Source organism: Myotis brandtii, unplaced genomic scaffold (assembly GCF_000412655.1).
Source record: "Myotis brandtii unplaced genomic scaffold, ASM41265v1 scaffold92, whole genome shotgun sequence".
NCBI lineage: Eukaryota > Metazoa > Chordata > Mammalia > Chiroptera > Vespertilionidae > Myotis > Myotis brandtii.
The window spans coordinates 1,612,135-1,627,725 of NW_005371791.1; the positions used below are offsets into that span (position 1 = coordinate 1,612,135).

The 15,591-nt window shown below is 37.5% G+C and overlaps 1 protein-coding gene across 1 annotated transcript; it reads right to left on the reverse strand.

Annotated features, from left to right (window-relative positions):
• Positions 1–1,366: 1,366 nt before the first annotated feature.
• Positions 1,367–15,585, reverse strand: MZT1 (mitotic spindle organizing protein 1). The gene is made up of 3 exons (XM_005885647.2): positions 15,441–15,585; positions 8,650–8,795; positions 1,367–3,079 (listed from the first exon to the last, which is right to left on the reverse strand). Exons 1-3 carry the CDS (start codon positions 15,469–15,471, stop codon positions 3,056–3,058), a joined length of 201 nt encoding a protein of 66 aa, XP_005885709.1. The 5' UTR covers positions 15,472–15,585; the 3' UTR covers positions 1,367–3,055.
• Positions 15,586–15,591: the final 6 nt, after the last annotated feature.

Consider the following 15,591-nt stretch of genomic DNA (forward strand, 5'->3'; position numbering starts at 1 on the left):
CATATTAGAAATAAACTACAATAAAAACAACCCAAAAAACTCAAAACACTTGGAAGCTGAGAAGCATGCTATTAAACAATGATTGGGTTACCAAAGAGATCAAAGAAGAAATTAAAAACATCCTGGAAACTAATGACAATAAAAACACAACAAACCAAAATCTATAGGACACAATGAAAGCAGCCGTGAGAGCAAAGTTTATAGCTCTACAGGCCTACCTCAAAAAACAAAAACAAAAAAAGGTAGTAAATCATCTAACTCTATAACTCAAAGAATTAGAAAGAGAGCAACAAGAAAAGCCTACAGTATTCAAAAGGAAGGAGATAATAAAGACCAGAGCAGAAATGAATGACATAGAGACCAAAAAAACAATATAGAAGATCAATGAAACAAAGAGCTGGTTCTTTGAAAGCATAAACAAGATTGATGAACCTCTAGCCAGGCTCACCAAGAAGCAAAGAGAGAGGACCCAAATAAAATCAGAAATGTAAAATAAGAGACATAAAAGGATAAATATTCTATGATTCCACTTATATGAGGTACCTAAAACAAATTCATAGAGAAAGAAAGCAGATGTTGAGGCTGGGGGAGAGGAGAATGGGGAGTTATTGCTTAATGCAGGGGTGGGGAAAATCCGGCCCTCGGCTGTATAAGGCCCGAATAAGGCCAGAGAACTCATTTGGTCTGGCCCTGCCAAGACATTAGGGGTGAGTTAATTAAATGTTTGACCAAATATAGCAGGCTAATTTTTAAGTTAATAATTTTGTATGGCCCGCGAATGATGTTATAATAAATATCCAAATGGCCCTTGGCAAAAAACAGGTTCCCCACCCCTGGCTTAATGGGTAGTTTCTGTTTGGATCATGAAAAAGTTCTGGGTAGTAGTGATGGTTGCACAATAATGTAACTGTTCTTAATATGACTATACAACTTAAAATGGTAAATTTTATGTTGTGTATATTTTACAATAAAAACTGTGGCTAATGTGAGGAATGTTTAATTTTAATTAATTTAAATAAGTTTAAAAACTGATACTTGATTCAGTTATTGGAAAAATTTTAATTCTGAAACATGTAAATTTTATAATATCCATTTAGAAGTATAGAAAAATATAATCTCACACATATTTGATATGCTGACTTTGTTTTCAAGCCTGGAGCAATGTTAATATAGCTATATCCTTTCCCTACCAGGGCAAGTCTTTCATTTTACACCTCAAGCCTAATTTTATATTTTAAATTACACAGCCTACCTTTAAGTAGTCTTCAATCATACATAACTAATAGGCATCTAAATATTTGTAGAATACCTACAGAAACACAAGTTGAATTCATGGAAGCATATATTAAATCAAAAATACATCCAATACCACCGAAATGGTTTTATTTTTGTCACTGACAACATGCACAACACTATGATTGTATCATTACTTTGGTTTCTTTAAATATTACTTAAGTATGCATTAAAAATATATGTTTACATCTAAGAAACGTAACATACTAAAGAAGTCCTCTGTAAACATAATTCCTCAATATCTTTTCCTGCTGTTTCATACATAAATAACTTAATCTATAAAGTCATAAACAATTTAACTATTAACTCTAATGGCCTAAAAGTATACACAAATTTTGAAACTTGACAAGTGTTCTATAATTTTATAAATAACAACGTGCAATAAGTATTTGTAAGCAAATAAATGACTTCTCATCACAAGTTCTTGTCTCCCAACAGACCTTCCAGTGCACTTGGGGAAGATGTCATACATTTAAAAAGTATAAATACTCGAAAGACTAGATTTTTAAAATAGTACAGAAGGTTGTCATTTAAATATTACCAAGCCTTACTAAAATCACTTCAGTTTGTCTGAAGAACAAAACATGCTACCGAAGAGTAAATGCTTATTCTGCCATTTAAATGGAAGCTAACAAATTCTAAAATAAAGTCAGATTGAATTTGTATTAGTCTTGAGAAAAATATTCCATTGAGATTCTATTACAGAAACAGAATCAAAATTTATTATGAGGCAAATTTTGATTAGTTAAAACTCTATAGTAAAAACGACACGCAAAAATAATCTTAGAAAGACATTATAGAACATTAGATTATTTAGTTTTTGTTTAATGACTGGAAATCTTTATTCCTTCAGAAAATAGTAACATATTTGTTGAATGACAGTTCCTGTTAGTGACTAGATATCCACTGGCTATCTACTGAGTTATTAGATAACCACTCAAGATATATTAGGTAAGTACTCAATTTATTTTTATGTAATAAACATAAAATGAATTTTGCATGTTGAAAATGTTTCATCATTTTCAGAGTGTAAAACTAAGGGAAAAACATTCTCGATATTCTCATTAAATGATTCAATTGACAAATAAAAAGTAAAAGCTAAGTACTATCATTACTTTTAAAATCCAAGTTTCTAAAAGTTTTATTTTTCAACCAATACAAAATTGATCTGGTTCACACTATTCACTGCCAGACAAATTTTGTTTAAAAACTAAACATTCTTTGTTAAAGAGATTAGAACAAATGTTTTTGATTCTGATATATATATAATGAATATAAATCAAAATTCACAAATGGTGGTTGAAATTCTGTCAACTTTCAGACTAGTGCAACATAAATCCAGTTATTTTGCATAAACAATTTAAAATTAAAGTTTATAATGGAAATGTCAGCAAGTCCTAACTACTACATTACTACTAATGGGTTCCACTATACTACAAACAGGCTCACCAGATGTGCACATCTGACAGACTGCTTAGAAAATTAAAGCTATCAGATCTATAAATAAGGAATAAATATGAACACTGTAATGCCAAAGCATTAGCACTGTTTAAAAAAGCAAGATGTGATGTAAACACATTTGACAGTCCTCTGTGTAAGCCACTTTTCATTGATTTATAAAGCTATGTTTTTATAATTCTTTTAAAAAGGAAAATGTTGCTACACTGCTGCATGCAGTAATTTCATTGTACATTCTTGAGTACAATTCGATCTTCAAATCCTCTTGCAGAGTTTGGCATCTCATTAGGAATTCTCCAGAAAGTCAGCTTGTCATATTTTCAGCAGCCTGTAACAAGAAAGTAAGATTCATTATAATAAAACCATGGAAAAAGAGACACCATGGAAATAAATTTGTCAATACCACACTGTCATTAACAAACAAATCCTCCCCAACATATATCAAAACAGTTTTGCCAGATAATGTAGTGGTTTTCATTTTTTGTAGTACATTAGAACTAGCTTTTAAACTGATTGCTAGGCTAACAGTAGGAAATTATTTAAACAATACAGTAAAATTATATTGCTACTTAAAAAATTAACCTATAGAAGACCTTATCCACACAGTTTTTATTAGTTTGTCCATTTCTCCATGTTTCTTTATAATGCAAAAAGAGGATTAAGATGAAAAAAGACCTTTCTGTTATGTTGTAAGCTAGAGAAAAAAAGAGAAAATAATGAACTCATGACTAATCCTGTTTCACCTATACCAAACTATTACCACCTTCCATGATTATTCTGCAGAAATTCCAAGGCACCATATAATTTCATCAATAAAAAGACTTGATATATATTTCTAAAAATAAGAATTTAGGCTCTGGCCAGCAAGCTCAGTTGGTTAGAGCAACGTCCAAATACACCAATGTTGTTGGTTCAATCTCCTAGGTAGAAAAACAAATGGATGTTTCTTTTTCTTTAAGTATCAATAAATAAGTTAAAAAGAGCCCTAGCTGGTTTGGCTTAGTGGATAGAGTGTCAGCCTGCGGACTGAAGGGTCCCGGGTTCGATCCAGTCAAGAGCATATCCCCAGTAAGGGGGCTTGATCTCCAGGAGGGGGTGTGTAGGAGGCAGCTGATCAGTGATTCTCTCTCATCATTGATGTTTCTATCTTTCTCTCCCTCTCCTTTCCTCTCTGAAATAGAAATATATTTAAAAATAAAGGATTAAATAAGTTATTAATGACAAATATGAAAATATTGATTTTTAAAAAGTTTAATTTCAGATATGCATGCTGTTTTTAATTCATTTACACTTCCACTTCTTAATTAAAACTTGCTTTTAAGTTTAGTCTAATTTCAGAAGTCTGTCATGAAAATCCCTTAAGATATTAGGAATACAACAGATAACTCAATCTGAAACAGAACTTACCTTGTTTTTCTATATAGTCAGCTATTCTTAATTAGCCTTGCCCTTCTTTGAGTTTACTAAATTCACAATAATTAAAACCCAGTTTGAAAAAAATAGTCCCTTGTTCTAAGAACCCTTATGGTTCTTCTACTAGCTTTAGCCACATAACCTTTAGTAACTCACTCTTTCATCTTCCTAACCCCATTCTCAGTATCATATACTTCAAAAAAAAAAAACTTGAAATAATATACACAATTTTAGGATTTTTAAAATTAAAGCACCTTAACTTTAATACAATTTAATCTGTCTTGTCCCATTCCATTTTCATACTAATTTTAGAAGTTCTCCAAGATACAGATAATGAATGTATCAAGTATGATACACTAAAAATGAAACAACTATTTTCATTTAAACTAAGTAAGCCATCAACCATGTGTAGCATTCATGTTAGATGAATGCAGAACTACTTTCTATTCAAATGGACAGCAATCGCATCCTAGACACCCATATAGTTACCAGATGGCCATTAAAGACTCCAAAAATTTGTAAGCATTGGGCCTGGGAAAAACCAGGGTTAGTAGCCTTCTTTTCCAAACTCTTTTCTGTGCAAGTTTATTCCTTTCTTTGGTAGGATGGATGGGACCATTGAACTTAATCCCTCGTTTCTCTCTCAACTAAAATTCTGCTCGAATGTCCTCGTGTTGCAGACCTGCCTACACAGTGAGAGATATATCACTCACCCTTAGATATTAGTGATGGTTCAGGATAGCCACAAGAGAAAGAGCAAGGCTTAAGGTATAGGAATGCATCAATGACAGTGTAATTCAAGACACCATGGCACAAAGTAGAGGTACAGAAAAGTAGGTCTTGCCCAGAATTTCTGAAATTATAATATGTAAATGATTGCTTACCCATTAATAGTAGCATTGAGGAAACAATACAAAAACTCAGTGTTAAGCAACCCTGGTATGTGCCCTTGACCAGGAACTGAACCCACGACCCTTCGGTGCTCAGGGTGACACTAACCACTTGTCACAGTGGCCAGGGCTCACTGTTGTTAATTCAAACGGCCCACTCTGCCCTGCCCTCTGCTCCCTCACCCAGATTCCTCAATATACCAGTCTGTGAAAGAGAAAGATAATTCGAATCACTAGGATTTCTAGGTAAAGCTAGAATGCAGCAGGAACAGATTCTCCTTACCCTATTTTTCATACCAAATGAAGTAAAAAGTACAAGAAAAAAAATTCATTAGCAACAACCACACAAAAAAGGTAGAACCTTATGCTTATAACTCTTTACCAATCCCAACTCCAACCCAATAGAAGCAGTAAATACAGGATAAACTTTAATCTAGAGAAGCAACCTGAGGAAGGGTATTTCATTCAATAAAATTAAGTGTAATACTTTTATTTTTAAAGTAGCATTATACTATTTAGAATGGTGTTCACTATTATCACTGGTTATCTCTTGGGTGATCTTTTTTAAAATTTTATTGATTGATTTCAGAGAGGGAGAGAGAGATAGAAACATCAATGATGAGAGAGAATAATTGATCGACTGCCTCCTGCATGTCCCCTACTGGGGATCAAACCCAGAACCCGGGCATGTGCTGGGACTGGGAATCAACCAGTGACCTCCTGGTTCATGGGTCAATGCTCAACCACTGAGCCACAGTGGCTGGGCTGAACATTCTTTTCAGCTAGGTTACTTGCTTCTGGCTCCTAAAGTACTCACAAACTGCATTACAATAAAAAAATCTCTACCTGGAAACAGCCTAATATCCATTCACAGTAGAAAATAATAAAGTTTAGTGTATTTGTACAATGAAACATTATTAAAGTGAAAAGGAATATATTAGTTACACACAACATAAATGAACCTCACAAACATCCTATCTAATAATAGACAAAGATTCAAATTGACCGTACCTTCGCTACACCCACCATTGGCTAATCAGAGCGGTTAATTTGCATACGTAGGTGCAAAGAGGAGCGAAGACTGAAGGCGGCTCTGACCGGAGCAACGAGGGGCTTGAAGACAGCTCCGGCCGGAGAAGCAAGGGGCTTGAAGGCGGCTCTGGCCAGAGCAGCGAGGGGCTTGAAGGCGGCTCCGGCCGGAGCAGTGAGGGCTTGAAGGTGGCTCCGGCAGGAGCAAAGGCCTGGGTCCCAGGTGCTGGAGGAAAACCGGTGCCGGCAGCCAAGGGAAGGGAAGGCCTATTGCATGAATCTTTTCGTGCAACAGGCCTCTAGTGTTAAAAAGGATTGTACTGCCCAGCTGGTGTTGCTCAGTGGTTGAGTGTTGACCCATGTTGGGTCAGAGCACAAGTCCAGGTTGTGGGGGCTTGATCCCTGGTAGGGGGCATGCAGGAGGCAGCCAATCAATGTTTCTTTCTCTCCCTCTCCCTTCTTTCCTCTCTCTGAAATCAATAAAAATATATTTTTTTAAAAAGAAAAAAGATTACATTTATATCACTTTCAAAGTGTCTACCATAAAAATCAGGACAGTAGTTACTGGAGGGGGAAGCAGGAAAAAGAAGTCAATGATGGGGGAACATAAGGGGACTTCTAGGGTGTTGGCAGTGAGTTGCATAGATATCCTCTTTATGAAAAATATTTGCTCTGTAAATGTTTATCTTTTGAATTTTTTTAATAACCAAAAAGTTAAAAAAAACACAAACAAACAACCCAAATCACTGGAACTTATTGGAGAATAACAATCTGAGTTGGGTAAGCTATGTGTTTTACATAGTTCTATTTCCTCAAATAAAAGAAATAAGGTTAAGAAAAGCCACTTTGTCTTTAGAAGTTTTAAACAGGACTAACTGGAAATTTCAGTATTCTTGCATGGTGAGTTGATGCTATATAAACATGAAAATAAAAATCACCTGATATTTTAAATCAGAGTGTGTCTAAGCAAGAGAAGGAACGCTTTTCCTATTCCCAATATTAGCAGTTTAAAGGTGCTAAATTTGAACTTGACAAAAGGTGGTCCTTTGGGCTTATGTTGGCAGTACAGCCCAATTGCCCTGAGCAGCTCCCTGGACTCTGAGACCCCTGAGTCATTCTTCCCTTTTTTTGAATAAATTCATGTTCACAGCTGGTTAGCTCGCTTGCCAAGTTCCTGCCTATGGAATGCCAGAAGTCTGACAGCCTTCCTTCATTCTGTACTTCACAGGTCCCTTTCAGTCCAAGCTGGCAGTGTTTTGTGCCGAGATGGCTAATTGCATCTATGAAACACACCTAATCTCTTCACAGGTTCCTCAACCACACTCCCGTCCTTCTCTCCAGAATGTACTATCTGGATGGGCTCAGAATTTTTCAAAGCAAGTGTCATTGCTTTTTGCTTACTGTTCCCTCCCCAATTTCTCATTCCTTTTATATTTTACTATAAGGAACAAGAAGATAATATCCAAGTTCATCACTTACAAGCTTTATTTTCCTTCCAACAGTAGAACATAATTCAGCCAGGGCTCCTTCACTTTATAGAGAGAATAGTCTTTCCTCCAGTGCCTAATAACATGCTCTTCATTTCCCTCTGACACTTTACCAGAAGCCCTAATGTCCATATTCCTTGCAATATTCTGTTCATAATGTTATATGTATTCTCTAAGATGATTAAAGCTTTCTCTACAGCTCTCCTGTCTTTCTGAGCCCTCATCATAACTGTCTTTAATGTCCATCAATCTACCAACAATCTCTTCAAGACAATCTAGGCTTTTTCTATAAAATGCATTAAAACCATCCAATCTCCATTCATTACCCAATTCCAAAGCAACTTCTACATTGGTAGGTGTTTCTTATAGAAGCACTCCACTTCCCAGCAGTAAACCTGTGTTAGATTTCTAAGTCTGCCATAACAAAGTACCACAAACTGGGTAATTTAAAACAATAGAAATTTATTCTCTCACTGTTCTGGAGACAGAAGTCCAAAAATCAAGGTGTCAGCAGGGCCAGCCACTCTCGAAGGCTCTGGTAAAGGATCCTTCCTTGCTTCTTATGGCTGCCAATAATCCTTGGCCTTCTTTGCCCTGTAGATGTCATCACTCCAATCTCTACTTCTGTCATTACATGGCACTCTCCCCTCTGTGTCTGTGCCTTCACATGATACTTTGTGTATCTGGTCTAAATTTCCCACATCTTATAAGGACATCAGTCATTAATCCATTATAATCTCACCTTAACTTGATTATACCTGCAGATATACTATTTCCAAATAAGGTCATATTCACAGATACCGTACCTGAGCATATGTTATTTCAGGCAGACACAATTTTACCCACAACACAGGGAAAATTCTAAGGGAGACTACTAGGAAAGAAACAACATGGTCTATCACAGTAGCGACTTTTCTGATCTGAACATATGCTACTAAGCTTTTGCTCTTCAGAATTTCTCTTGATGATGGATAGAAGTTACTTTAATCTTGTTTAAGATCTTTCACATAACTTTATCATTAATCATTTTCTAAACAAAAGCATCTTTATTTAGAATGAAATAACAACTGGATCTCTACCTTTAGTGCTTCAGTGGCCTTGCGAAGTTCCTTTATAACTGCCGATAAAGCTTCTGGATTAATTCCTTGTTCACAAAGCCGTACACAAATAGACAGAGTCTCCATATCTAAGCCAGTATTCAAAATTCTTGAAATCTCGAGCAGAACTGAAAAAGAAAAATTTTAAAACCAAAATCTTAGATTTTAAAAAATGCACATAATACTTTGTTTTTAATTTGTATATTACTATAAATACCAAAGAACTAGCATGCCATCCTTACATTTGTAAATAGATAATACTGTCTTGCCCTTACTTAGCTCTAGAAACTTCAAAATAAACTTACAATCTCCCTCCACACAACTGCTTTTTATTCCAGCACCCACTTAATATCCATCTAAAATTTATGCATCATTATTCTGAACATTTCCCCACTTTTTATATTCTTTTACAATGTAATTGAGTCAGTCACATAACATTACATTTTATGGAAACATCAGACATTACTTAACCATTCCATTTTAAGAGTTAGGTAGCTCTCATGTTGTCCCCCATTAAAATAATATGGTGGTAAGCATCTGTACATACTAACTTTATTTTATTAGGATAAATTCCTAGAACTGCAGCTGTTCAGTCAGTAATATACATACCTAAGGCTTTAAAAATATTTCAAAACTTTTACAATTTGACTGAGTATACATCTTTATTGAGCCTAAGAATAAAAAAAATGAAAGCTTATGCTTTTAACTTTATTTTTATAGTACTTCATTTTATTATAGTTTATAAAAGTATCTGTCTTTCAAATGACAAACATTATCATAGAGGACCGCAAGAAGTAAACACACTGGCCACATTAAACTTTCTTTTTAGGAATTTTTAAGTCAATGGTTAATGTGTTATCTATTGCTTTCCTGTACCATTTTCCCTTGGTATTATGCTTAGAAAGATTATATAATTATTCACTAATATTCTCTTCCAGCACTTGGAAAACTTATCCCCCCCTCTCCCACCCCCATAAATATTTAAATATTTAACTCCCTAGAGTTTAGATGGAAAATAGAATCTCTTAACTTTTCCTTTCAGAAATAAGTCAGTTGCCCAATACTATTTATTGAACAATCTATCCTTTTACCACTCAATTACGATGTCACCATTATCATAAATTCCCATATACCTATGGATTTGTTGCATGTGTACCTTGTGTCAGAGCCACAATTTTAATTATTAACTTTATATTGCTTGTAGGTTAAAGAAACTTTTGTTACCTTTTATTATCATAAGTCCTTTCATTCTCTCCATAAGCTTAAAAATATTGATCAATTCCGAAAACAAATTCCATTTGGATACTGACTTGAATTGCATGAAATCTACATATTATTTTGGGACAAATGGACAATATTAAATCACCTATTAATTTAAGTCCTCCTAAAAACTGTTAAGTCTTCCATTCCTCTACTTAACTTTTGAACACATGGAGTACAGTTCTGTCTTTGTCAGTTAATGCTAACATCTGTGGCAATTTTGGGTATGTTTCAACTGAATTTTTCTCATCGTGGGTTGTATTTTTCTGCTTTGCATACTTAATTTTTTATTGGATGGCAGACATTGTGAATTTTATCTTGTTGGCTGATGGCTATTTTTCCATTTCTATATTCTGATTTTTGTAATGAGGTAGTTATCTGGAAAGTTTGATCCTTTTGGGTCTTTTAAGATTCATTAGTCAGGACCAGAGCCCTACTTAAATGTAAGGCTAATTATTCTCCATTACTAAGGTAAGATCCACCTGAGTCCTCTACCCAGTCTTGTGAATTATGAAGTTTTCCATTTTAGTTGGTAGATAAAGGCACTATTCTCAGCCCTGTGTGGGCATGGTATATTGTTCCCTCTATTTCTTTTGATTGGTTCTTGCCTCAGCTTTTGGGGTACTTTCCCTGCATACATGTGCTATTCAATGCTCTGCTGAATACTTGAGGGAGACTTTCTGCAGACCTCCAGAATTCACTCTGGGTGCAACTTTTCTCATAGGCACTCTGTCCTGCAAGCTCTCCCTTTTGTAGTCTCCCTGGACTCTAAGCTCCTTCTGCTAAATTCAGGGTGTCCTCTGGGTTCCATCTGGATTCCTGCCCGAACCACACTACATTGTGGTCTGGAAACTCTCTGAAGGCAGTAAGCTGAGTAAACTATCTGGCTCATTTCACTTGTTTCCTGTCTCTCTGGGGTCACTGCCTTTGCTGCCTGATGTCCAGTGAAATGAAAATCATTATTCTGCATGTTTTGCCTGGGTATTTTGGTTGTTTCAGGTAGGAGGGTTAATTCAGTCTGTTACTTCATCTTGGCTGAAAGCTGACAGCCCCTTCCCACTTACATTTCTCCAGTTTTGATATTCCAAAGTACTAATACTTTGCTCTTCAGTTGAAATCAGGCTGTTATCCATGCTATCTGCTTAATTTATTTTATCTATTTATTAATATATTTTATTGATTTTCACAGAGAAGAAGGGAGAGGAATAGAGTTAGAAACATTGATGAGAGAGAAACATCGATCAGCTGCCTCCTACACACCCTTTACTAGGGATGTGTCCACAACCAAGGTACATGTCCTTGACCGGAATTGAACCTGAGACCCTTCAGTCTGCAGGCCGACGCTCTATCCACTGAGCCAAACCGGCTAGGGCTGCTTAATTTATTTTAATAACTCTTTTAAGATTTCTAATTTTCCACCATAATTACTTGTTTCATAGCTAACTACTTATTTATAACCAGTTCTTACTTTCTGTTGTTTCTGCTCTTATCCATTTAAGGTTACATTCTTTTGGTAAACCATTTTTGAGATTTCCTCTTCTTTGAATATAAGCAAGTAGCAAAAAGAGTGGTTAAGGGTGTGCTCTCCAAAGCCAGACTACCTGGGTTGAAATCCCACTTTCATTACTTAGTAGGCCAGGTAACCTCTCTGTGCCTTTATTTCGCCATTCTGTAAAATGGGGAAAATCATAATAGTTATAGGATTGTTGTGAGGATTAAAGGATAGTTAGAATGGTGTTTGGCATATGGTAGCGCTCAATAATACTTTCTTTCCCCCCTATTTTTCATGTTAGTTGTTATGTTTTTCTTCTACCGTGGGTACTTTGTGATTTTTGACTGAAAGCTCATACTATATAATAAAAGAGTAATATGCAAATTGAACGACCGGTTGCTATGACGTGCACTGACCACCAGTGGGCAGATGCTCAATGCAGGAACTGCCCCCTGGTGGTTAGTGCACTTCCACAGGGGGAGTGCCACTCAGCCAGAAGAGGGCTCATGGCTGGCCAGCACAGCGGCGGTGGCAGGAGCCTCTACCGCCTCCGTGGCAGCGCTAAGGATGTCCGATTAACGGCTTAGGCCCGCTCCCTGTAGAGAGCGGGCCTAAGCCGTCAGTCAGACATCCTCCAAAGGGTCCCAGACTGTGAGAGGGCACAGGCCAGGCTGAGGGGACCGCCTCCGAGTGCACGAATTTTCATGCACCGTGTCTTGTCTTCTACAGATTTTCTTGGATGTCCTGGATTGGTGATGTGTTCTTGGATGGGGAGTATCACACTGGTCTCAACCCCATTCATCAGGTTTTGTGGAAGCATCCCGGCTCTAGACACACAAGACACATGAATGTATTTCTCAATCCCTAGCCACAGCAGATGGCATCTTTCTGGCCTCAGTTTCACTCAAACAGGGCAGTATACTTTGTGAGGTTTCATTCCCAATCCCCTACTGTCGTTCCAATGAAGGCTTCTCTTTCCTTTTTTTAAAATGGCTATACTGATTATTGTATTTTAACATCATTTCCTGTCAATTAATAGAGTTAGAAACATTGATGAGAGAGAAACATCGATCAGCTGCCTCCTACACACCCTTTACTAGGGATGTGTCCACAACCAAGGTACATGTCCTTGACCGGAATTGAACCTGAGACCCTTCAGTCTGCAGGCCGACGCTCTATCCACTGAGCCAAACCGGCTAGGGCTGCTTAATTTATTTTAATAACTCTTTTAAGATTTCTAATTTTCCACCATAATTACTTGTTTCATAGCTAACTACTTATTTATAACCAGTTCTTACTTTCTGTTGTTTCTGCTCTTATCCATTTAAGGTTACATTCTTTTGGTAAACCATTTTTGAGATTTCCTCTTCTTTGAATATAAGCAAGTAGCAAAAAGAGTGGTTAAGGGTGTGCTCTCCAAAGCCAGACTACCTGGGTTGAAATCCCACTTTCATTACTTAGTAGGCCAGGTAACCTCTCTGTGCCTTTATTTCGCCATTCTGTAAAATGGGGAAAATCATAATAGTTATAGGATTGTTGTGAGGATTAAAGGATAGTTAGAATGGTGTTTGGCATATGGTAGCGCTCAATAATACTTTCTTTCCCCCCTATTTTTCATGTTAGTTGTTATGTTTTTCTTCTACCGTGGGTACTTTGTGATTTTTGACTGAAAGCTCATACTATATAATAAAAGAGTAATATGCAAATTGAACGACCGGTTGCTATGACGTGCACTGACCACCAGTGGGCAGATGCTCAATGCAGGAACTGCCCCCTGGTGGTTAGTGCACTTCCACAGGGGGAGTGCCACTCAGCCAGAAGAGGGCTCATGGCTGGCCAGCACAGCGGCGGTGGCAGGAGCCTCTACCGCCTCCGTGGCAGCGCTAAGGATGTCCGATTAACGGCTTAGGCCCGCTCCCTGTAGAGAGCGGGCCTAAGCCGTCAGTCAGACATCCTCCAAAGGGTCCCAGACTGTGAGAGGGCACAGGCCAGGCTGAGGGGACCGCCTCCGAGTGCACGAATTTTCATGCACCGTGTCTTGTCTTCTACAGATTTTCTTGGATGTCCTGGATTGGTGATGTGTTCTTGGATGGGGAGTATCACACTGGTCTCAACCCCATTCATCAGGTTTTGTGGAAGCATCCCGGCTCTAGACACACAAGACACATGAATGTATTTCTCAATCCCTAGCCACAGCAGATGGCATCTTTCTGGCCTCAGTTTCACTCAAACAGGGCAGTATACTTTGTGAGGTTTCATTCCCAATCCCCTACTGTCGTTCCAATGAAGGCTTCTCTTTCCTTTTTTTAAAATGGCTATACTGATTATTGTATTTTAACATCATTTCCTGTCAATTTTATATGCTTGGAGCAGAAAGTTTCAGCCAGTGCTCAGTTATCAATTTCGATAGTGAATCATCAATGTCTTTAATTTTTAGTTTTGGTTGTTTTCATAAATAGACTCTATCTCACTCTTGCATATTATATTTTCCTTTCAATGTGCACAAATCTGTGCACTGGGCCTCTAGTCTATCTGGGAATGGAACTGGTGACCTCTTGGATAATAGGTCCACGCTCAACCACTGAGGTACACCAGCCCGGCAGTGTCTGTCACATCTAACAAATGTTGATCCACTGCCAACCTGGGACCTTTCTTTTTACCTTTTGGTTTGTGGACAAACCCTGTGTAGAGGAGTAGTATTCTCTAATCCACCCCTTCTCTCTTCCAATTTTTTTTTTAAATCTGTTTTCTTCATTTTTTTCATGTTCTTCCAATCTCTATAATCTTCATTTTACACGAAGTTCTCCCAGTAAAAATCCTGATGTAACCAATACAAACTATCAGTTCTCATTTCTACATCAGTAGTTCCCCCACAGATAAAATGCGAGTATTCTATTCAAATGGGATCCTATGGCCATATAGTTAAGGAACCTAAACACAGCTAAAATAAGAGAATTCACTGGAAGTGAGGCCTCATTCTCTCCAACCTGTTCACAAAACACACTGGCTTCCAAGCAAAGATATTCTGATGTCAGATACATGAAGTTTCTGCGCACATAAATCCACTCACAAAATAAAACTAATCAGCTGTGACTCATCAAGAAGGATGGGAAAATAGGATGAATAAGGTGTTAAGAACAAAATTCCATTTTTCAGAAAAACAGAAAGGCAGATATTTGGTAAATAAAACATTAGATGAAAAGGCTCTAATAATATAGGTAATTCTTTGAAAAGGAAAGCAGCAGCTGGTGCCGGAAAAGCCAGAAGTCTTATCACAAGCCCCACAAGGAGATGTCCTGGGAAGTGGCGACCACAGGGAAGGAGCCAGAGATGTGGCCTGCAGGCTGACACTGCTTAGTGAAAACCCCATGGGGGTATGTTTTCAGAGATAGGGCTGATGTGAGTATCAAAAATTCAAAAAGCAATGTTTAGCCCTCACCGGTTTGGCTCAGTGGCTAGAGCGTCGGCCTGCGGACTGAAGGTCCCAGGTTCGATTCCGGTCAAGGGCATGTACCTTGGTTGCAGCCACATACCCAGTGGGGGGTGTGCAGGAGGCAGCTGATCGACGTTTCTCTCTCATAGATGTTTCTAACTCTCTATCCCTCTCCCTTCCTCTCTGTAAAAAATCAATAAAATATATTTTTTTAAAAAGCAATGTTTAACATCCATCAAACATTCATATTGGTGGTAGCGAATAATATGGAGACAAAGACGTTTCCAAGTGGGATGCCATCTTCAAATACACAAAAATAATACAGAATCAGCACATTTATCAGCAACAAATAAAGAGAACAAAATATGATTATAGCAACAGATGCCAAAAATCATTTGAGCAAATATTACTAATAAAATTTTTAAGGGAAAAATAACAGAAATAAAAGAAAGCTAAAAAAAAAAATACAGTATCTTTCAACGATCACCTTTACCTGGTTATCTTAAATATTCCCGTTATACCCCTAGGAGGTAACCTCATTTTACAGAAAAAAGGAGGCAGGCTCCAGGGTGGTTGGTCCGAGCTCACCAGCAGGGGTAGGAAGCGGTAGCGCCCGCATCTGAGGGTAGAGGGGGGGTAACGCCCGCACCCGTTTTTCGTCCTCTTCTACCGGGTGGCTTGAACCCGGGCGGGACGCGGAGAAGCTGGGTGCGTGGGCGCGGCGCGCGAGGAAAACGAC

What these genes read in the sequence shown, in the direction of transcription:
- MZT1 (XM_005885647.2), bottom strand. Translation starts at nt 15,471, where the DNA reads ATGCGGGCGCTACCGCTTCCTACCCCTGCTG. An exon ending in ACCGCTTCCTACCCCTGCTG is followed by an intron (nt 8,796 to 15,440) that starts GTGAGCTCGGAC and finishes TTTCTTTTTCAG; the next exon opens with TTCTGCTCGAGATTTCAAGA. An exon ending in AGGCCACTGAAGCACTAAAG is followed by an intron (nt 3,080 to 8,649) that starts GTAGAGATCCAG and finishes TTCTTGTTACAG; the next exon opens with GCTGCTGAAAATATGACAAG.